General features: G+C 35.5%; 1 protein-coding gene across 3 annotated transcripts in view; it reads right to left on the minus strand.

Moving 5' to 3' along the window:
* The window catches only part of G2E3 (G2/M-phase specific E3 ubiquitin protein ligase), a 59506-nt gene that overhangs the window by 27771 nt on the left and 7160 nt on the right, over positions 1-24575 (minus strand). Inside the window, exons 2-5 of one of the 3 annotated variants that reach the window (XM_011994768.1) lie at positions 11243-11283; positions 5551-5648; positions 2941-3042; positions 23-147 (exon numbers count right to left, since the gene is read on the minus strand). In XM_011994768.1, coding sequence (XP_011850158.1) covers positions 23-147; positions 2941-3042; positions 5551-5648; positions 11243-11279 — 362 coding nt within the window. In that variant the 5' untranslated portion in view covers positions 11280-11283. Of the gene's footprint in view, positions 1-22; positions 148-2940; positions 3043-5550; positions 5649-11242; positions 11288-24575 lie in introns of those variants that run through there. The other 2 variants (XM_011994769.1, XM_011994770.1) reach the window with 2 other exon arrangements.

The following is a 24575-nucleotide window of genomic DNA, read 5'->3' on the forward strand; positions in this document are numbered from 1 at the left end:
ATTTAGCAGTTAAATAACTCACGCAAAATTGCCAGTAAACTGGAAAATACATTCTCTCTGAAGTCCACATGGGAAATGATAACTTCGTTTACATCGAGGTGCAACACATCCAATTGAAGCACCATTTTTCTTGCAAACACAGCATTTCTAGAAGAATATGTGAAAACAGGGGTCACAACATAAAAAATCTGAGTACTATAGTATGATCAAGACATAAATAAATACTCCTTGTGGGGAATCTGAAAATTATTTCTTCACGTAACAGCTGTGATAATGGTATGTTAAATAAATTTCCTGAAAAAACTGTTTTACCCACAAACAATCTAAAGACAACAAAGATTCACTCCTATAACAATTTCGATAAAGAAAACATCTCTTGCCTAACGTGGATAAGACAGAGAAGCCCCTTTTCCTTCCTACTAAAATATTTTAAATTGAAGGGTTTACAAACATAAAAGCTATATACATAAACATCTCATTGAAATCTCAAGAGAAAGCACATAAATTAGGCAATACTCATCAAGAATAGGAAAATACTATAAACCAATTTGTAAAAAAATGGCTAAGATCACTCTATTCTGAACAAATGAAAAAGTGTTAAGACACCTATAGCGGATTTAGAGTGGTCTCCAAAAAGTTATGCTCAGGTCCTGACTCCCAGTAACTGTGAATGTGAACTTATTTGGAAACAGGGTCTTAGCAGATGTAATTAAGTTAAGGATCTTGAGATGAGATCATCCTGGATTTAGGGTAGTCCTTAAATCAAATAACCGATGTCTTTACAAGAGAAAGGAGAGGGAGATTTAAGACACAGGCATATACAGAGAAAGGTCTGTGAACACAGAAATAGACTGGAGTTATGCTGTCACAAGCCAAGGTACTCCAAAGATTGCCAGTAGCCATGTGAAGCTAGGGGAGAAGCATGGAATTAATTCTCCCTCAGTGCCTCTAGAAGGAACCAACCCTTTTGACACTTGGATTTAGAATTCTGGCCTCCGGAATGGTGAGAGAATAAACTTGTTTTAAGCAGCCAATTTGCTATGGCAGCCCTAGGAAATGAATATACTACCAGTGCCACTAACTGAAATATAACAGTGGTATATAAATGGAAAAATTATTAAATGAATCAATCACTAGCAAAATACAGAACAGTACCTAAAACACTTTGGAACTCTTAAGATTGCAATTAAAATGCTCACTGATTCAGGGATTACAGAGTTACTGCTGACCCCTTTGAGCACCACCTAGGTCACTGGAGAACACTTGGCCAACCTGAAACTCTCCCAATGAACTGACAACAAGGAATTCTAGTTTGAGTTCACAAATGGGACTCTTCTTTTCAAGGGTTCACAATATACATAGAGAGGATTCAGGTGTTTTAAGAAAATAAGGACAGGTTGAATATTCCTAATCCAAAAATCCAAAATGTTTCAAAATTGAAAACGTTTTGAGTACCAACATGATGCTCAAAGGAAATGCTCATTGGAGCATTTTAGGTTTTGGATTTTCAGATTAGAGGTGCTCAACTGGTAAGCAAATATTCCTAAATCTGAAAAAAATTTCAAATGTAAAATTTCAATCTAAAATTCTGGTTCTAAGCATTTTGGATAAGGGATATTCAATCTGTAGTTCCAAACCATAAAGGGACCTTTAGAGACCACCTTTTACCACAAGCTCACTATCACCAGGAAGTTTAGGAATTGATACTAATATCTCACATTTAATATCTCGCATAGTCCTTAGATTCATGCTAACCTCTCTCCCAAGGTTTTTCCTTGTGCCCTAGAACCTCTCTTTTTACCATTAACTCTCCTATCTTCTCGATATCTTCAAAAATAACTGCCTCCACTTCTTTGCCTCAACTAAAATAATAAATGTTTCTATGTGCTTCCCTTGTAGACCTTCTTGAATAAAGCTGTTTATTTTTCCATTCCAGACCTGACACAGGGTGGGACATGGACAGGCGCAGGAAAGGGGACAAAGAGAACATTATTTTAGTTCTCTGTTCAATATTATAGGCCAACTTGATTTTCACACTTTGAAAAATTTGGACCTTTGAGCCTAATGACATTTACCTTTCTGTTATCTGCTAACTTCCTAGGCACTCCTCCACCTCAAGACTTTGGCATCTGTCGAAACAAAGTCTAAACAACTTCAGCATTTATGGGACAATTTTTCTGTGACTTCTTCAACTATAATGTGTCAGTGTCCTTCATTTCCCCTCCAGTGTAATGATGAATCCCCTCACCACCCAAAATGCTCCCCCATGAAAATCATTAATTCCAGTATCGCATTCTGTAAACAGAACTCCCTATACTTCAAATCTCATTCTTTCTCATTATTTTTACTCAGACCATATGGAGACATTTCCCTGCATACAGCATAGTGGCTAATACACAGAAGATGCACAAATGATAGCTGAATGAGCAAGGAGTTAAAGTTTAGAATGCCTATCCTAGAGAATAGAAAGGGGCACTGAATATAACCACACAATGTCAGAAAAGGGTCAGGAGATATGGAGATCATGAATTGCCAGTCTGCAAAGCTGTGTAATTTCTAACTCAACCCAACATTCCAATCTCAGCAACTGAGGTATTAGAATAAAAAAGTAAATGGTTGGGTTGACTCAGGATTGAAGGTTTGCAGAATGGCAGAGTGGAGTTATGATCATAATTCTGATGGTCAATTCTGATGGACATGTTGGAATAAGATAAGGAAGTGAAGTCGGTATTGTCACATGTATTATCCAGGGTCAATTAAGCTTTCCTTCATGGGCAAAAATATAAACTGTCCTTCTAAAACTTACCATATTTAAATGACAAAAATATGCATTGAAACATATAATCAAAGTCATAAATTTCTAGTACAGAAACCAACAGAAAATACTTCCCAAGTATTGGCAATATTTATGGCATTTAGTTAATAAAATAATTTACTTACCAGTTTAGAAGCTCTATTCACTTCCTTCCTGATATCTTCTATTAGAAAACCATAAACTCCTTCTTCTTCTTTACCTCTCTGCCAAATTCCACTTGACATCAACTATGAATATATTCTCAATTAGAAAATAATCTCTAAGAAATTAGTTGGGCACTAAAAATATATATCCATACTATTCAGTCTAATAAAAAAATAGACATAAAATGGCTCAAATTTCAAGTAGTTCCCTATAGGAGTTATTTTTCGTGGTGAAAGTAAGAGCTTACTTACATTGTTTGATTCAGAAGGCATTGTATATTATCAGCTTGTATATCCTAATAAGTTTCTAAAAGTATTCCAGGAAGTAACAGAAAAAGAAAGAAAAAGAAAAGAAGATAGGAAGGAAGGCGGAGAGTGGTTAGGTGGGTTAGAGGAAGAAAAAAAGAAAGAAAGAAGACCTACAATTAAGCTTAACAGAAAGGAGTGGTGAATACAGATCGCGACAATTCAGATTAATTCAGGCTAACACTAAATCTAGTTGAATTCTGAATCATTAAGGCAGTATTTAAAAGAAAACCTATTGAACCCTAGACAACATAAACGTTTGAATTTTAAAATCCAATGCGACAGTAATGAATGTTTGACTGTTTTAAAATTTGACTTAAGCTTCACTATTTATATATGTTAAGAAAGCCTGAGTCAGAAAACGTGTAGAATGTGAATAAGAAATCCTGGCTTGAAAGCCAGGCTTCGCTGAAACTTGTGGAACCCTAGGCAAGTAATTTAATGTCTAAAACCTTAAGCATGAAAATAAGAACACTGGATTAGATTGTATCTAAGTCTCTTTCCGCTCTAGCATTCTATTAACATTTGTAACATCACTATACTTTTTTGTTCATAATGAAATAGAATATTAAAAGAGTTGAGTCCGGGGTCAGTACTTTTTTTTAAAGTATTACACTCACTGAATAAGACAGAACATAAGGGAAATTTTGATATGATCAACTTAAATTATTACATAATTCAAAAACACTTTGTAGAGCAAATTTGTGATTAGAATTTTAACCAGTATATCGTAAAGAAAAACAAGTGATAACAAGTGACACACACTAAGAATTTGTTATGAAAACATAACCTGCAGACAGATAAAACAGCTCTCCTAATTCTACTGCATAAAAAGTAAAATAATATAATCTTCCTTTCCTGACTGAAAAAAAAGTAAAATAAACATACAAAAATGAAAAGATTTTCTTTTTACTGCAAAACGTAATAGACTCTAACTTATAAACATATTTGGAATGACAACTTCATGTTCTCTTATAAGTAAGTTCCCAGGCCAGTGTACTACTCTATTAAACCTATGAGGTACTGAAGCACAAGACTGTAGTCTTAGAGGACCAAGGAATACTTTAGGTGGTTTCTCAAAGAAGCACTGAAATAATTTTAACATGGATAGTGGTAGATTTGAAAATATGTCCACAATTTGTTGATAGTTCTTCCTTCAAGAAATGGTGCTTAATTCCCCTTGAGTGTGGGCTACTAGACTTAATGATTTGTTTCCAATAGAATAAAGCAAAAGAGACATTAGTGAGCGGTTGTGATGACTAGGTCATATGGTTCCATCTTGATTTCTCTCTCACTGTCTCCCTCTCTCTCATCATTTGCTTTGGGGGAAGCCAGATGCCATGCCATGAGTAGCCTTATTTACCAAGAGGCCCAGGAGGTAAGGAGCTGAGGTTTCCTAACAATAGTCAGGAGATATTGAGGCCAAAAGCCACATGAAAGAGCCATCAGAGGTGAATGGATCCTGCAACCTAGTAAAGTCTTCAGCTGTAATCTGACTGACATCTCAAAGATAACCTCATGAGACTCTGAGCCCAAACTATTCAGCTCAGCCAAATTCCTGACCCTCAGATACTGTGTGAGATGACAAACGTTTTATCTGCTAAAATTTCAGAGTAATTTGTTAAGCAGCAGATAACGATACAGTATCAACAAACACTGTATGTACTAATGTAAGGTAGTAATGTGGCATGCTAAGGCAGTAATGTGTCACTAATATCTTAAGGCACGAATTCAGTGAGGTGAGAAATTGGTGGAGGGGAGGGGAAACAAAGGAGAGACTAATTCTGAGTATGAAATCACTCATTTGCTTTCTTCTGAGTGATGCATAAAGTAACTGGTTTCCTTTTCCAAAAATATTTATTACCTTTAGCCAAAAGGTTTCTTTTCAGGTTCTGTGTGAAATAAAATACTTTTATTCTACTCCCTGAACCCTCAAACAAGTCTTTTCTCAGATTTATCACTAGCAACAAATGAAGTAAGAAAGTGGTAAAAGAAATACCCTCTTTATAGACCTAATCCTTTTCTCCTTTTTTCACTTAGGCCTTAAACAGAAAGAAAGAAAGAAAAAACAAACAAACAAACAAGTAATAATGATAGGTCTTTGTATGTACCAAGTAACTTCAGAATCTTAGAATTCAATATATAAAAAAGTCTATTTTTAGAGATAGACAAAATGAGATCTGGAGAAGTTAAATGACTTATCCAATTCTCAGAAATCAGTGTCAGAATCTTACTATCTTCTTTAGAATACCAAATTTCTAAAATTTAATTATAAATTATACTCACCAAACAGTAGTAATGTACAGTGAGATTCCATTTCTCCTTAGTTTTCTTTTCTCCATATTTATTAGGACAGTCATCGTTTTTTCGACAGAAAACACAAGCTAACAGGTAAAAAGTAAATAGATATAAAAATATATTTAAATTTTTCAAAAAAACCTGTGGAACTGGTGCTTCTCTCAATTTCTGTGTTAAAGTCTTTCTGAGAGAGCAAATCATATAATATTGACATCAGTAACTTAAAATTTCCAATACCTACTTCTGAAACATTAATGTAACTTTATGCTCTTCACCAATCTTTAATGATAAATGCCAGTGTACGGTTAAAATGGCAATTTATGAAGTAACATCACTGAAAATGACAGACTGGGGAACTACAAAACTCTGATTAAACTGCCAAAAACTGTTAGAATTAACTTTTTAGAAGCTCTACAATCTAAATAAAAACTTACAAAAATTAGGAGAATGCTTAATGAAGAAACAAACTACTAATTTTGATGAGAACATTTTAACTTACCCACCTACCATTCCCCACTGCCCAGCTGGGCAGTGGTTTTGGGGTGGCCCATGTTCCTGGTACAGATTACTGGTCCAAGAGGGGGTAAAATGGACCTTGTTCTAAAAAAAAAGTGATTGTTTTGACTTGTATGATGGCTCCCTGAGGGATGAGCTCAGATGCTTGCCTTTCTTTCACGTGCTTCAGAACATTCTCAGGGCTAGAGCCTCTGTTGTTTGTCAAAAAACATTTGAAACAAATATACTAGCTGTAGTAGCCTAGGACAAGGGAAAACAGACAGGGAAAGCAGCAGACAGCCTGAAAGGCGTAGGAAAGAAGAAACTGGGAAAAGAGGGTACATGAGGGAATAAAAGTTTGGAAAACCTTCTGCATAATACTGGAGAATCTAGAAGTCCACGTGCATGCCCAGAGATGTACACATGCCCAGAAATGACCCAAGAAATCCTAAGCTGTCACCTCTGGCTGATTTTTAGGCTCATGCAAGCCTATGTTAAAAAAGAAAATCCCAAATCAATAACCGACCTACAATTTAAAGAACTAGAAAAAAGAAGAAACTAAATCCAAAGCTAGCAGAAGAAACAAAAAAATAAAGATTAGAGTAGATATAATCAAAATAGAGAATGGAAAAACAATAGAGGGAGTAAAGAAAAAGTTGGTTCTTTTTAAAGATCAACAAAATTGATAAACCTTTAGACTAACCAAAAAACAGGGGAGAAGATTAAAAACTTACAACAAAACTACAGTAAGCAAAACAGTGTGGTAGTGACGTAAGGATAAACATATAGATCAATGAAGAAGAGTCCAGAAATAAATATATACATCTATGGTCAAATGATTTTCAACAAGAGTGCCAAGACCATTCAATGGTGAAAGAATAGTCTCTTCAACAAATAGTGCTGGGACAACCAGTTACATGCAAAAGAACATACATGAACCCCTACCTCGCACCATATATACAAATTAATTCAAAAACAGTCAAGGACCTAAAATACAATTCTTAGCAGAAAGAATAAGGGTAAATCTGTGTGACTTTGGATTTGGCAATGGTTTCTCAGAGTTCACATGGCACTAAAAGCACAGGTAACAAAAGAAAAAAATGATAATTGGACTTCATGAAAATTTAAAACTTTTGTGACTGAAAGGACACTACCGTCTGGTTGCAGTGGCTCATGCCTGTAATCCTAGCACTGTGTGAGGCCCAGGCGGCAGATCACAAGGTCAGGAGTTTGAGACCAGCCTGGCTAACATGGCGAAACCCTGTCTCTACTAAAAAAAATACAAAAATTAGCTGGGCATGGTGGTATATGCCTGTAATCCCAGCTACTCGGGAGACTGAGGCAGGAGAACTGCTTGAACCTGGGAGGTGGAGGTTGCAGTGGTGAGCCAAGATTGTGCCACTGCACTCCAGCCTGGGTGACAGAGCAAGACTCTGTCCCCCCAACAAAAAAAAAAAAAAGACACTATCAAGAGAGTGAAAGACACTCTACACAATGCAAGAAAATATTTGAAAACTACATATCTAAGGATCTAGTATCCAAAATGCATTAAAAAAAAAAAAACCTCTTATAACTCAACAAAATCACCAACAATCCAATTTAAAAATAGGCAAAGGCTTTGAATAGACATTTCTCCAAAGAAGATATACAAAGAGCCATTAAACACATTAAAAGATCCTTAATATCACTGGTCAGCAGTCAACAGAGAAATGTAAATAATAACCACAACGAGATACCACTTCACACTCACGAGGATAGCTATAATCAAAATGTCTGACAATAACAAGTATTGACAAAGGACTGGAAAAATCAAAACCATCACACGCTGCTAGTAGAAATATAAAATGGAGTAGAGCCTTGGGAAATAGTCCAGCAGTTCTTCAAAATTTAAACAAAGAGTTACCATATGACACAGTAATTCTATTTCTGGATATATATATCAAAGAACTGAAAACAGATATTCACACAAATACTTGTAAACTAATGTTCATAGCAGCACTGTTCACAATAGCTAAGTAGAAATAAGCCAAATGTCCATCAAAGGATGGATAAATGGAAAAACAAAATATGGTATGCCCATATGATGGAATATTATTCAGCAATAAAAAGGATGAAAGTAGTAATACATGCTATAGCATGAATAAACCTAGAAATATTATGCTAAGTGAAAGAAGTCAAGCACAAAGGGTCACAGTATTACTCAATTTACTTATGGATTACTTTATCCAACATAAGTAAATCCACAGGGACATACAAAAAGCAGACTAGTGGTTACCAGGGCTGATGACAGGGAAAATGAGGGGTAACTACTTAATAGGTACAGGGTTTCCTTTGAGGGTGATTAAAATGTTTTAGAACTAGATAGTGGTGATGGTTTCACAACATTGTAAATGTACTAAATGCCACCAAATTGAACACCTCAAAATAGTAAAAGTGTGAATTTTATGTCTATTTTATCCACCCTTCCCAACACACACACAAATACAACTTGTAGAGTCAGAGATCTGAGTTAAGACTCAACTAATGCTTTTTTAGAAAACTGTATATACTCACAATGTTTAGCATGATGTTTTGATATATGTACACATTGTGGAACAGCTAAATGGAGCTAATTATCATATGCAGTACTTCACATATTTACCACTTATTTGTGGTGAGAATACTTAAAATCTACTCTTACTAATTTTCAAGTATACAATACATTGTTACAAACTATAGTCACCATGTTGTATAATAGATCTCTTGAACTTATTCGACCAGTCTATTATAAAATTTTGTATCCCTTCACCAACATCTCCCAATCCTCCCAACCACTGGTAACCACACTATACTGTTTCTATGAGTTTGACTTTTTCATATTCCACACATAAGTGAGATTATGCAGTATTGTCTTTCTGTAACTAGCTTATTTCACTAGTGCTTTATGACTCCATTTCCTCCTCATAAAAATGAGGATAATAGTAGCTACCTCAAAAACTATGCCTTAGTGAGGACTAAATAAGACAGTGTATATTAAAATAATTAACAGGATATGACATATAGACAGAACTCAATGTTAGAATTAAAATAACTAATCTTTTCTGATATATGTTTACTTATACAGAAAGTTTTATTAAGATGCTAATGAAACAAGTTGAAAATCACTAGCTGAAGAGAAAAGACAGGATCCCTAAGAAGTAGATCCCTACAAGACGAAGGATGCTTGCATCTCTAAATGATTGCATGTCATAGAAACTCCCTAACTGCTCCATCTTCCTTAACCCATGCATACTGGACTGTAACCTGACCAAGTAATAAACTTCTATTGTTTTAAACCAGTAAGATGTCAGGGTTTACCAGTTATGGAAACTAGTATTATTTACCTTGAATAATACATGTAATCAAGAATAGACGTCACATGTTAAAAGTTATTATATTTGTTAATAGGCAGCTCACCAAATAGATTCTAGAACTGAAAGAAATAGGATGAGCTCATATTTAATATAGGGAAAGAGCCTAACTATTCTGCCCTCCCTCACTCCAGTTTAAGGGGTAAGTCATAACTCAAAAGTCTCTCTCCTAACCCTTTAAAATATTTCAGCTCCTCTTCCTTCCCTTCCATACAAGGGAGCTGTTCACATTAACGCCAGTAAATTGCCGTTTGTTCATATTGGACATCCTACACCAGTAAGCTCCACCTTAACTCCATCCCCAATACCTACACTTTTACCTGCAAGTGTGCATAAAGCTCAAGAGAAAGAGGACTATGTAGAATTAGCTCAATCTACAAAACAGGAGTCCTTGTGAACTGGCTGAAACTATAGAAGAGGGAAAATTCTTGCCATGAACCCTGGACGGAGGTGCATCTGCTGTATGCTGTGGACCTGTGGTTTTCCATTTGTTCCTTTCTCCCTCTGTCTCCCTCTACCCAGTATGGAGGGCCCTGAATGCAGAACAGACTAGGTTTCAGGCATGCATTTTTATAAGTAGATTTTTTTATATTCATTTGTACCTTCCTGCTTTTAATGTTTAAAATTTGGTAAAATTGCCCTGATTTCATTATATTTATCATTAAGATTGCCATTTAGTGTAGTAAACGACACTCGTTTCTATTACAATAATGAAGTAGTTTCTACCTTAAATACATTCATGTAAAGAAACAGTCAATCTTAGGAAAAAGTATCAATAGTAGGTGTGTATTTGCATTTGGCAAATGCATAGAGGTAGTCCATGAAGTACGAAGTTTCAGAACTATTAGCATAGCTGACAGAAGTCTGGAGGCAGAAGCAGGGAAAGAAAGTAGAAGAGGTTTAGGAGCACACATTTCCTTTTCCAACAAAATGTGGTGTCAAAAGATACTCTAAAAGTAATGGTCAAGATATAGAGTTGTAAGAATATTATTTTAATTTTAGAGGGAATTTAAAAAGATCTAAAATACAGTGGGTGGGGGAGCGTGGCAGAAGTGTGTAATCATTTAAATTCCTCATCATATAAACAGATACTGTTTATAATAAATGAAGAAAACAACAACTAAAAGCAAAGGTCAAAACGGACTGCATCTATTTGGGAAGATTGTTATGAGCACGTAGAGGTAAGTTTTCCTTTTCCTTTTTTTTTTTTTTTTTGAGACAGGGTCTCCCTCTGTCACTTAGGCTGAAGTGAAGTGGTGCGATCTCTGCTCACTGTAACTTCTGCCCCCTGGGTTCAAGTGATTCTCTTGCCTCGGCCTAGCGAGTAGGTGGGATTACAGGCATGCACCTCCTGGCTAATTTTTGTATTTTTAGTGGAGATGAGGTTTTGTCATGTTGGCCAGGCTGGTCTTGAACTCCTGACCTCAAGTGATTTGCCCGCTTCAGCCTCCTAAAGTGCTGGAATTGCAGGCGTGAGCCACTGCACCTGGCCAGTTTTTCTTTTCATGTTAAACTTTTACACTGTTTAAATTGTTCTCATCTGCATTTTTTCCTTTAAATAATTGTTTTATTGAGATACGAATCATATCTTGTATGTATACATTAGAAAGAAAACTTGGCAAATAAATTGTCTTCTGATAGGTTTTTGTTGAAATAAATATATGCAGTATTATACTTTAGTACGTGGACAAACGAACTAAGTATGTGCCAGGGAATTCATTCCTCTTCAGTCCTAATGTTTCAGTAACATATTTAAAACTCACTGTAATAAAATTATTTTAAATACAGTTACTTACCAAGGTTCTGTGAGTCACCAGGTTTATTTTCATTCATTTTACTAGGAAAAATAACATTAATACAGTCATCTTAATTGCAAAAGTCTCAAATTAACAACTTTTATTAAATGCAGTCAATGCATAATGACAAATAAGTCATATAAAACTCTAGTACTGTAATTTTTCTTACCTTTAATACATCTAAGACCAGTAGTTCTCAACGGGGGTGTTAAGAGTTGGGGAACATTTTTAAAATTAAAGGGAATGTTTTTAGTTGTCAAAACAATTAAGATGACCACTGGTATTTAATGGAAAGAGGCCAGGATTATAGGACATCTTGCAATGCACCAAACAATCCTACACAACAAACAATAGTGTAGACTTTCAAATTTCCATCTGGACATTCAAGTAGGTTAAAAAAAACCTATTTGTAATTATCTTAACCTAGAACCTAAGCCCATTTTACATATTAACAAATTATATTTCCAGAACTACAACTCCTATGTCAATCAAGGAAATTTCTATTTAATTTTTCTTCAAAGCTTTAGCCAGAATTGTTCATCATTTAGGAAAAAAGAAAAAAACCATCATCAATAGCAATGCCATTCATATTTATGCAGCCTATAAAACAATCCTTTGGCTGGGTGCAGTGGCTCACACCTGTAGTCCCAGCACTTTGGGAGGCTGAGGCGGGTGGATCACCTGAGGTCAGGAGTTCGAGACTAGCCTGGCTAACACGGTGAAACCCCGTTTCTACTAAAAATACAAAAAGTTAGCAGGGCGTAGTGGCACGCGCCTGTAATCCCAGCTACTTGGGAGGCTGAGGCAGGAGAATTGCTTGAATTTGGGAGGTGGAGGTTGCAGTGAGCCAAGATCACATCATTGCACTCTAGCTTTGGCAACAAGAGTGAAACTCCGTCTCAAAAACAACAACAAAAAACAAAAACAATCCTTGATTAGTCTATACCATATTTGTGGCTGTAGCATTTGCCAGGATTCTATATAGGACTGCAGGCACCTGACTGTCTCATTACCTCTTCTAGTACAGTGGTGCTCAACCATTTACATACTGAAAGACATTGGTCTGTCCCTATCTCTTCACTCCCCACTAGTTAAACAAATAAAAATACTTACAATCATTACTGAAATATAACTTTTTTCTAAAAGATCAAAGAAAGGAAGACTGACATCTTAATAACATTAATGTTTCACTTTACCAAGGGTATATGAACATTTCTAGCCTACTAGAAATGTTAATGAAATTTAAGTATAATGTATGTGCAATCTCTTGGTATTTAAGTGGAAAAGAATAAACATCTTAATGCCACTAGGTAAATATAACCTCATTTATAGTTGCAAAAACCAGTTCTCAGAAAGGTTAAACACCTCTCCAAGGTCAAGGAGTTAGTTGGTGGGAATACACTAATCCATAGCTGAGTGACTGCAGATTACACCATGGCACTTCACATGAAAATAATGAAAGAGCACAAAAAATAATACAGAATAATATATATCTAAGAGTGAAAACGACAAATAAAAATTGTTATCAGATTTCATGAAATCTAAGACACCACAAAATGTAGGACACAGATTATTTTATGAAGACTGATTAACCAAATTAAACTGATACAATGCTTCCTTACAATTAGAATTTATATTTCATACTGACTGTAAAAAGTGTTTCGGATTTAAACATAGATTCGCTCATATGCATTTCCGTGTTTTCCAAAAGTCATAGTCCAAATTTCTTAAATGGCTTTGACTCTAAGCCTTCAATATTTTTTTATTCCTTACAAAATCATATCCTATGCCACCAAGATTGGTATTCTTAAAAGAATGTATAAAACAACTAAGAGCCCAGTTTTAAGGGGGCTTTGGAGTTAAGTAGGTCTAGACTACTATTTTTCCTAGCTCCACTCCACAACTATTAATGTAGGGTTAAAGGAGCACTCCTTTATTGTCTCTTGGATTTTTTTTTTCTTTCTCTTCTTTCTTTTAGAGGCACTAGTAATTCTCTACAGGTATATGATGGCGCTTTTGATGTTTATACATTTTCAAACAATAACTGCAGAACTGCCTTAAGTGAACAAATTGATTGAGGATCACAAGCTATAGAACATCATTTTAAACATGCTGATACATCTAAGACCAGTTCTCAATAAAACTCAGAAACAGATCCATATTTTTCCAGTCATTTTCAACAAAGACACCAAAGCAATTCAACGAGGGAAAATAAAATCTTTTAAACAAATGGTACTAGAAAAACTGTATATCCATATGGAAAGAAGTGTGTGTGTAGAAGGGGTGAATCCATCTTAAAATTGATAAAATATAATAGGAAGATAAAATGCCTCCTCTTAAAGGACTTCTCTACAATTCAACCTTTGGTGATGAATTCAACGTATCATAAATCAATCCATACACATGAATTTATTGCAGAAAATTCCATAAACACACAATAGTACTTCACTTAGAGTAAACATAAAAAGTTTAATTTATAAAGGATGTTTTAGTCATTCGACAACACAGATTTACATCTACACTGTCATTCAACCTAGACACCACAAAATGTAGGGCATTTAAATTTTACCTAAATGCTATCCTTCTCCAAAATCCTGTACAAAATCTACTGTAACTCCGTTTGGTAAGAAGCCCTGTGGTTCCTCTCCTTTGCACTCTCTCTCACTGGAGTGGGTCAATAAATTTAATTTTATCAGACTACTGGTTTATCCCTGGTGGTGTTAGGCTGACTGGGCTAGGATGAAACAAAGAATAACACAAATGGCACAAAATGAACAATTAATGAATCTAGATAAAGGATATATGAGTTCCTTATGCTATTCTTACAACTTTTCTCTAAGCTTGAAATTATAACAATATCAAGTTACCTAAAAGTTGAATATTCTAAAGGCAATCCATAATTCATACTTTTGATCAGTTCACATTAGCCTTCTTCCTAATCCCTAGTATGTGCAATATAACTTTTGTTTCTAACTATGAATGAGGATCACTTTATTTCAAATAAGTCTCCAAAACAAAACCTTAGCAAAAAATACTATTCACGTATTTTAGAGTTGAATTTTATAATTTGTTTTAGATGTTTTCCTTCAAGAATATGAATTTTAGGACTTCCCAAGTAGAATTTTTAAAAAATGGTACCTAAGTGTATATTTTAATAACAGTCCAAGTCTTAATAACAGATTGGGCTTTAGAAACAAAATAAAACCATTCCCTTCCCTGGGAAATCAACAATTTAATTAATACCTTCTGTCAAAAAGTATTCTGAGTGTCCTCCACTGCTTACCTCTACTTGATCAGTCAGTGATACACTTTCATACTTCTTCCTTCAAAAGGTAGGGCCTGCCCCTCTCCTTGATTGTAGATGTGCTTAGTGCTTGCTAACTTGCTTCAACCAAAAAGACTGGCAGAAATGACAATGTCATAAAAGGCATTGTGACTTCCTCCTCACTATCATGGATCATATGCTATGGAGGAAGACAGCTGCCATGTCATAAAAATGGCATACACCATGGAGACATCCAGTTGGTAAGGAATGGAGGCATTCTACCTTCTGTCATGTGAATAAACCATGTTAGAAGTGAATCCTCTAGCCTCAATCAAGCCTTCATACGACTGCAATTTGGCTAACAGCCTGAGAGCAACTTCATACAAGACCCTAAGCCAGAACCACACAGCAAAGCAACTCCCAAATTCCTGATTAAAAGAAACTATCAGTAATTAAATGTTTATTATTTAAAACCAGCAAGTTCTGGAGTTATCTGGAGTTATTTGTTACATGACAACAGATAACTAATACAAAAAAGTAAGTCAAATTCCTTCTCATTCCAGCCAGAATTTATTCAAACGGCTAACATTTGAATAAATAAACAGATCCTAACCACCCAACATTTTGTTTCCTTTTTTTCTTTTTTTTTTGAGACAAAGTCTCGTTCTGTTGCCAGGCTGGAGTGCAGTGACACAATCTCGGCTTACTGCAACCTCCACCTCCTGGGTTCAAGTGATTGTTCTGCCTTAGCCTCCCAAGTAGCTGGGACTACAGGCGTGCCCCACCACACCCAACTAATTTTTGTATTTTTAGTAGAGACAGGGTTTCATCATGTTGGCCAGGATGGTCTCAATCTCTTCACCTCATGATCTGCCTGCCTCAGCCTCCCAAAGTGCTGGGATTACAGGCGTGAGCCACCGTGCCTGGCCCCATCCAACATTTTCTAAAGTGCCTAATCTTACTGAAAAAGGTGACATTGAATATACAGAAAACATGCTGGAATCAGGCACTTGAAAGAGAAATAGATTGATTTTTTTAATCTAGCATTTTTAAGAAATGAACATTCTTGCTATAGAAATGACTTGATTTAAATCACTAATCAGAAAGGTTCAACTTAGTCTGTGCATTGCATTATTCGATGTACTCTAAATTCTTTCTCTTTACAACTCAGAAATGTTGTCTTTGGATGTCCTATACATAGCAAAGAATTAATTTTTCTGATTCAGCACTGCATAATAAAACATGATGCTTGCCAGATGCATAGTTTGCAAACATTTTCTCCTATTCTGTAAGTTATCTGTTTACTCTGTTGGTAGTTTCTTTTGCTGTGCAGAAACTCTTAAGTTTAACTAGATCCCACTTGTCAACTTTTGCGTTTGTTATGATTGGTTTTGGAGTCCTTGTCATGAAATCTTTGCCCATTCCTATGTCCAGGATGATACTGCCTAGGTTGTCTTCCAGGGTTTTTATAGTTTTGGGTTTTACATTTAAGTCTTTAATCCATCTTGAGTTGGTTTTTGTGCATCGTGTTAGGAAGGGGTCCAGCTTCAATCTTCTGCATATGGCTAGCCAGTTATCCCAGCACCATTTAATAAACAGGGAGTCTTTTCCCTATGCTTGTTTATTGTCAGTTTTGTCAAAGATCAGATGGTCGCAGATGTGCGGCCTCATTTCTGGGCTCTCTATTGTGTTCCACTGGTTGATGTGTCTGTTTCTGTACCAGTACTATGCTGTTTTGGTTACTGTAGCCTTGTAGTATAGTTTGAAGATGGGTAATGTGATGCCTCCAGCTTTGTTCTTTTTGCTTAGGATTGCCTTGGCTATTTGCGCTCTTTTTTGGTTTCATATGAATTTTAAAACAGCTTTTTCTAGTTTTGTGAAGAATGTTATTGGTAGTTTGATAGGAATAGCAGTGAATCTGTACATTGTTCTGGGCAGTATGGCCATTTTAATGGTATTGATTCTTCCTATCCATGAACATGGGATGTTTTTCCATTTGTTTGTGTTTTCTCTGATTTCTTTGAGCAGTGCTTTGTAATTCTCACTGTAGAGATCTTTCACCTCCCTTGTTAGCTGTATTCCTAGGTATTTCATTCTTTCTGCAGCCACTGTGAACAGGATTGCCTTTCTGATTTGGCTCTAGGTTTGGCTGTTTTTGGTGTATAGGAATGCTAGTGATTTTTGAATGCTGATTTTGCATCCTGCAACTTTGCTGAAGTTGTTTATCAGCTGGAAAAGCTTTTGGGCCAAGACTAAGGGGTTTTCTAGATACAGAATCATGTCATCTGCGGAGATAGTTTGACTTCCTCTCTTCCTATTTGGATGCCCTTTATTTCTTTCTCTTGCCGGATTGCTCTGGCTAGGACTTCCAACACTATGTTGAAGTGGTGAGAGAGAGTATCCTTGTCTTGTGTTGGTTTTCAAGAGGAATGCTTCTAGCTTTTGCCCATTCCGTATAATGTTGGCTGTGGGTCTGTCACAGATGGCTCTCATTATTTTGAGGCACGTTCCTTCAATACTTAGTTTATTGAGAGTTTTTAACACGAAGGGGTGTTGAATTTCATCAAAAGCATTTATAAGGAACTTTAATTTACAAGAGAAAAACAACCCCATTAAAAAGTGGCCAAAGGATATAAGCAGATACTTCTCAAAAGAAGACATATACGTGGCCAACAACCATATGAAAAACAGCTCAACATCACTAATCATTAGAGAAATGCAAATCAAAACCACAATGAGATACCATCTCACACCAGTCAGAATGGCTACTATCACAAAGTCAAAAAATAACAGATGCGGGTAAGGTTGTGGAGAAAAGGAAACACTTGTACGCTGTTGGTGGGAGTGTAAATTAGTTCAACCACTTGGGAAAGCAGTATGGCAATTCCTCAAAGAGCTAAAAGCAGAACTACCATTTTACAAAACAATCTCATTACTGGGTATATAGCCAGGGGACTATAAATCATTCTACCATAAAGATATATGCACACGAACGTTTACTGCACCACTATTCACAATAGCAAAGACATGGAATCAGCCTAAATGCTCATCAATGACAGAACAGATAAAGAAAATGTGGTACAAATACACCATAAAATGTTGCACAGCCATAAAAAAGAATAAGATCATGTCTTTTGCAGGAACATGGATGGAGCCCGAGGCTATCATCCTTAGAACAGTAACACAGGAACAAAAAACCAAATATCGCATGTTATCACTTGTAAGTGGGAGCTACATGTTAAGAACTCATGAACACAAAGAAGGAAACAAGAGACATGGCATCTACCTGATGCAGGAGGGTGGGAGGAGGGCGAGGAGCAGCAAATAACTATTGGCTATTGGGATTAAAACCTGGGTGATGAAATAGTATGTGCAACAAATCCCTGTGACATGTTGTTTACCTATGTAACAAACCTTCACATGTACCTCCAAACCTAAAAACAAAAATGAACTGTATTTTATTTACTACAAATGCATGAAGGATCCTGGTCTGTATCCTGCACTGGGGAATAAAACTGCTCCAAAGGATGTCATTGAGGCAACTGACCAAAACAATATATTGTTGAAAGTATTTTATTTATGCTAAGTTTCCTGAAATTGGTATCCATACTTAGGTTATTCAGTAGACTATCGCTGTTCTTAGGAAATACTGAAGTATTAAGGGGTAGGGGGACCAGACATATGCAACCTACTCTCCAACGGTTCAGAAAAGGGAAAGTACATGCAAATGTACAACACCGCAGAATGATAAAGTGAATGTGGAAAATAATAAAAAGTGGTTAATCTAGGTAAGGACATATGTAGTTCTTTGTACTTTTCTTGTAACTTTCCTGTAACTTTAGAATTATTTCAAAATAAAAAAGGTTTAAAAATAATTGAATTAAAAGTAATATAAAACATTCCCAAAAAATTCAAGATCAAGACTAACCCAGTGTGATGGTTAATTTTATGTGTTATCTTTACCAGGCCACAGGATGCCCAGATAACTGGTTAAACTTACGTCTGGATGTGTCTGTGAGAGTGTTTCTGGAAAAGATCAGCATTTGAACTGGTGAACTAAGTAAAGCAGATGGCCATCCCCAGTGTGGGTAGACATTAGCTAGTCCACTGAGGGCCTGAATAAAACCAGAAGGCAGAAAAAGGTTAAATTTGCTCTCTGTCTGACTGCTTGAGGTAGGACATCAATCTTCTGTCCTTGGTGTTCCTGGTTTTCAGGCCTTCATATCGGAACTCGCACCTATACCATCAGCTCTTTGGCTCTAGACATTCAAACTACACTGCAGGACTTTCCTGGGTCTCCAGTTTGCAGACAATGGGGCTGTTCACACTACACAATCATGTGAGTCAGTACCTTATAAATTAATCAATCCTTCTCTCTCCTCTTCACACACACACACACACACACACACACACACACACACACAAACGTATATCCTATTGTTTCTGTTTCTCTGGAGAACTGTGACTAATACACACCCATGCTACCTTGGGATAGACAGTTAATACACTTTAGGTGCTCCTACAAATTTGGAGACAAAAAAAATACTCTTAAAGATTTGTTAGTAACTTGGGTTCACAGTAACAGCAAAGATAAAATTAGAAGAAAGACATTGAATGGTAGAGGTTAAAAGCTATTAGAATTTTTTTTTTCATGAATCAATTATTCACATTCTAGGAAATATATATATCTCAAAAATGTACATAAAAGCCAGGCACAGTGGTATGCACCTGTAGTCCCAGCTACTTGAGAGGCTGAAGCAGGAGGATTGCTTGAGCTCAGAAATTTGAGTTCACCTTGAGCAACACAGTGAGACCTCCATCAAAAAAAGAAAAGTACATAAAACAACAGTATGATCTTCAATATTTTTTAACTATAAATTATTACAAAAAGTAGCATGGTATAGTAGAAAGAGTACTAGGGGCATTGAAGGTATGAAGTTTAGACTTTCCCTCGTGTTCTATATATTTTTTCCTGAGACCTCAGCCTCAATTTTACCATCCCTCAAGCTAGAAGCTAATTACAGGTTATTGTAAGAATTAGAAGCAACACATAAATGCCACGAGAGTACCTGGCAAATTTAGTCAATCATCGGTAGTTTTTCTTTTAATTAAAAAAAAAAGGATAATATATCTTAACTGGGTTTATCTTAGAAATGTAAGATTAGATATCATCTGAAAATTAAAGTAATACGCCATGTTAATAAAATAAAGGGGAAAAAAGTATTATCATCTCAATAGATGCAGAAAGAGCATCTGACAAAATTCAACAACCAATCATGATAAAACTGTAAAACAAACCAGAAACAGACGGGAATTTTCTCAACCTAATAAAGGGCATCTACAAATGTGCATTAATTTCCACATTGTACTGCGAGGCAATCTCAACAGATACAAAAGGGCATCTGTCAAATGTCAATATCCAATCATAACAAAACTGTAAAGCAAACTGTGGGTAAAATAAATTTTTTCAACCTAGCAAAGGGAATCTACAAATGTTCACCTTAATCTCTGATTCAACAGTGTACTCCAAGGGAAAAGAAGACAAAACTGTGAAGGATGAAGTAAAACTGTTTTCACATATGGTCATCTACATAGAAAATCCTACCAACACATTTACAAGAATAAGTGACTTTAACAAGTTCTAATGAAACAAGGCAAATCTGTATAGCAGCAAGAATTAATCAGAAAATTAGAGAACAATTCTATTTGTAATGGATAAAAACTTAGTAAAAGATGTGCAAGAAGACTACACTCTGAAAAGCTACAAAACATTGCTGAGAGAAATGAAAGACCAATCCCAACCAAAATCCCCAGCAGGTTTTTTTTTTTTTTTTTTTTTTTAAAGAAACTGGCATGCTGATTCTAAAACCTACATAAAAATGCGAAGGTCTTGTAATAGCAAAAACGTTTTTAAAAAGAAAAAGTCAGTGGTCTCCAACTATGTGATTTCATGACTTCTTATAGAGCTACATTAATCAAGAGAGACATATAGCTCAATAGAACATAAGGGAAAAGTCAGATATATAGCTCAATAGAACACAAGGGAAAGGCCAGAAACAGACCCAGACAATTGCTTTTCAACAAAGATACCAAGGTAATTCACTGTATTCAAATGGTAGTCTATTCAATAAATAGTATTGAAATAACTTAATGTTTTGGGCAGAGGGTGGGGGAAGAACATTGACCTCATATATTAAAAGTTAATTCAAATTGGATCACAAGAAAAAAAACTTCTAAAAGAAAACATAGGGAAGATTCTTCATGATCTTGGGGTTTGGCAAAGATTTCTGAGGAAACTGAATCACAGAAAACACTGATGAATTAAACACCAAAATTAACAACTTTCTAATCAAAAGACATAGTTAAGCAAGGAAAAAGGCAAAACACAGATGGGGAATAAACACTGGCAAAACATATAACCTGACAAAGGATTTGTATCCATAACGTATAAAGAATGCTTATAACTCAAACAGAAGACATCACAATAAAATGAACAAAATGGACAAAAGATCTGACCAGACACTTAAAAAAAAAAAAAACAAAACACAACATAGCCAACAAGCAAAAGAAAATATGAACATGACTGGTCATAAAGGAAATGCAAATTAAAATAGAAAAAAAAAAACACTACAACACCCACAAGAATACTTAAGTCTCACAAAAAATGAACTCAAAATGAATTACAGTTCTAAATACAAAATGTAAACCTACAAAATGTAAACTATAAAAATTCTAGAAAAAACACACAGGCGAAAATTTCTGTGACTTTATGTTACATAAGATTTCTTAGATACAATACCAAAAGCACAAGACAAAAAAAGACAAACTACGCTTAAAGTTAGTATCGTCTGCTCATCAAAAGACACTGTTAAGAGAATAAGACAAGCCTCAGACTGAGAAAGTATTTGCAAATCATAATCTGATAAAGGACTTAGTTAGAGCCACAATACATTTTTTTGAAAAACTCTTCAAATTCAGTAATACAGAACACATCAACAAAAATGGTGGAGCAAGGGGCTCTGCAGGTCTGTACCTCCCTAGAAATACAGAAAAACCTGGCAAAAAACTCACACTCAACAAGGTCTCAACAAATAGAGAATGTCAATAAAGTAGCAGAAATGATAAAAAAGAAATAGAAATTCTGCAGCTGTAAAGTATAATAACTGAAATAATAAATTCATTACAGAGGTTTAACAGCACGTTTGAGCAGGCAGGAGAAAGCATCAGTGAACTTGAAGACAGGTTAGTTGAAATTATCCAGTCTGAAGAGCAGAAAGAAAAAAATGAAAAAGAAACAGAGCCCAAGAGACTACGAGATACTATCAAGCATACCAATATATGCTTAATAGGAGTCCAAGAAGGACCACAGAAAGTGGAACAGAAAGAATGTTTGAAGAAATAATAGCCAAAACCTTCCCAAATTTCATGTAAGACTGAAATCTATACATGTAAGACTTCAATCTATACATTCTTTTAAGAAGCTCAAGATCTTTAATCAGGACAAATTCTAGGAGTTCCACATTGAGACACAGTATAGTCCAACTGACAAAAATAAAGACAAAGAATCTTGAAAGCAGCAAGAAAGAAGTGATTAACACATACAAAATATCCCCAATAAGATTAAGAGCCAATTTCTCATTAGAAACCATAGAGTTCCAGAAGGCAGTGAGATGACATATTTAAAGTGCTGAAAGACAGGAAAAAAACCCAAACCTGTCAACAAAGAATCCTATCTGCAGCAAAACTATGTTTCAATAGTGAAGATCAGTACACATACTCACATGGGAAGCAGGCAAGTAAACAAATATTTCACCCACATGCGGTGTAGTCTTATAGAGGTGGCGATATTATAACGTAATTGTGAAAGATAAACATGCTGAGCAGACAACGCAGAAAAAGCATTCTAAGTAGAGTGTGTGCAAAGGCACAACAGCGTGTGAAAGCCTGGGATGTCTGGGGAATGTAAGGAATTTCTTCTGGAAGTTGCTCTTGCTGATTCTGCCATTTGGTTGGATTATATAAAACTCCTTGGATTGGATAATCAGACAGTAATATAATTCCCCCCTTCACCAGCTTGTCCTAACTCTGACCCAGTGGGCAGCTCTTATTCCAGTCCTAGCCCCTTCCACTGACCAAGTCAGGCTCTAAATAACCAGCCCAATCCAAACTACCCTTCTTAAAGCAGGTGGCATCCTTTTTACTACGGTTCAGGCAATAAACGCTATTCTGTCACAGCTGCCACATGACCAGGTCTTCTCCTGTCTAAAAAAATAAGGCCTTAGTTATATCTTAACAGGACAATGTATCTGCTACCTTATGTGACAGAGCAATTAAACTCTAAGATTCTAGACAGGACCCACGCAGAGGAACATGGTAGAAAGAACACCACACTTGAATCATACATTTTGTGTTTGAACTCCTGGCTCTGCCTTGTGTCCAATGGAGATGATAATACTTACCTATTAGGTTTCTTACACGCAAAGTAGAAGAAGTCATTCGATGGCGAGAAGGAAGGGTGAAAGGAACTCAGAAAGATCAGAAGTTTCTGAGATCAAGAAAGACCATAAAGTTTCTAGGTCCCTAACTGTTAATGGTGGTTATCCCTGGGAAGAGAGAATGGGGTAGGGGCTTTTTCTTTTAATTTCTTATAAATTTTGGCATTGTTTGAATTTTTTTTATAATGAACAAAATTTTGTACTTAAAATTTATTTGGCACATATATTATACCTCAATAAAAAGTTTCTTAAAAGTTTACATTATATTCTTTGGAAAATCATCCAAGAGACAGATAAGGATGGCTGTTTCTCAGGTCTGGTAGACCTGGGGTCTAGGGTGAAAGGGAATCTTTTAGTAGATCTACTAGAGATGCTAATGGGACACCAGACAGTAACTCAAAGTCATATGAGGAAATAAAAACACCAGTAAAGGTAACTACAGAAGCAAATATATAAGCCAGTAGTATTATTGCACTTTTGGTAATTCTCTTTTTTCTATATGATTTAAAAGAAAAACACGTAAAATAAATATAAAGCAATGTTATTGGGCACATTATGTATAAATGTAAAATGAGCAAAAAATATAAAAATGTAATTTGACACAATAACATTTAGGAAGAAGGATGAGATAAACAGAAGTGTAATTTTTGTATACTATGAAAGCTAAGTGGGTACCAATTCAAACTAGGTTGTTATAAGCTTAAGATATTAATTGTAATCCCCAAGATAGCCACTAAGAATATAACTAAAAAATACGTGCAGAAAAGGTAATGAGAAGGGAATCAAAATGGTACACTACACAAATTAAGTAAACAAAAGGCAATAATGAAGGACATGAAGAACAGAAAAGATATGACATATAGAAAACAAATACTAAAATGGCAGAAATCCTTCCTTAACAGTAATTAAATGTAAATGAATTACACTCTTCAATTAAAAGGCAAAGGTTGACAGAATGAATTTTTTAAAAATCCATACATACACTATCTACTAGAGTCAAGTTATAGATCACAAAACACAAATAGATGGAAAGTAAAAGGACAGAATAAGATACTTCGTACAAACAGTAATCAAAAGTAAGCCTGGGTGTTTATACTAATATCAGACAAAATAGGTTTTAAGTTGAAGATTGTTAAAGGACTCAAAGGACAATAAAGACTGACTAAAAAGCTCAATCCATCAAGACATGACAATTATAGAAGACATGGCATCAAGAAGACATGACAATTATAAACACAAACCCACCTAATAAGAGCCCCAAAATATATGAGGCAAAATTTGACAGAAATGAAAGGAGAAATAGTTTAGACTTAACAGACATATACACCCTACAACAACAGAATGAAACATTCTTCTCAAATGCACGTGGAACAATATCCGTGGACAGATCATATGTTAGACCACAAAATAATACATTTCACAAGACTGAAATCACACCAAATATCTTCTCCAATGACTACACAATGAAACCAGAAATCAGTAAGAAAAGGAAAACTGGAAAATTGAGAAACATATGCAGATTAAATAACACAACTTTAAATAGACAAAAGGTCAAAAAAGAAATCACAAGGGA

The sequence above is a fragment of the Mandrillus leucophaeus genome, unplaced genomic scaffold (assembly GCF_000951045.1).
Source record: "Mandrillus leucophaeus isolate KB7577 unplaced genomic scaffold, Mleu.le_1.0 Scaffold460, whole genome shotgun sequence".
Lineage (NCBI taxonomy): Eukaryota > Metazoa > Chordata > Mammalia > Primates > Cercopithecidae > Mandrillus > Mandrillus leucophaeus.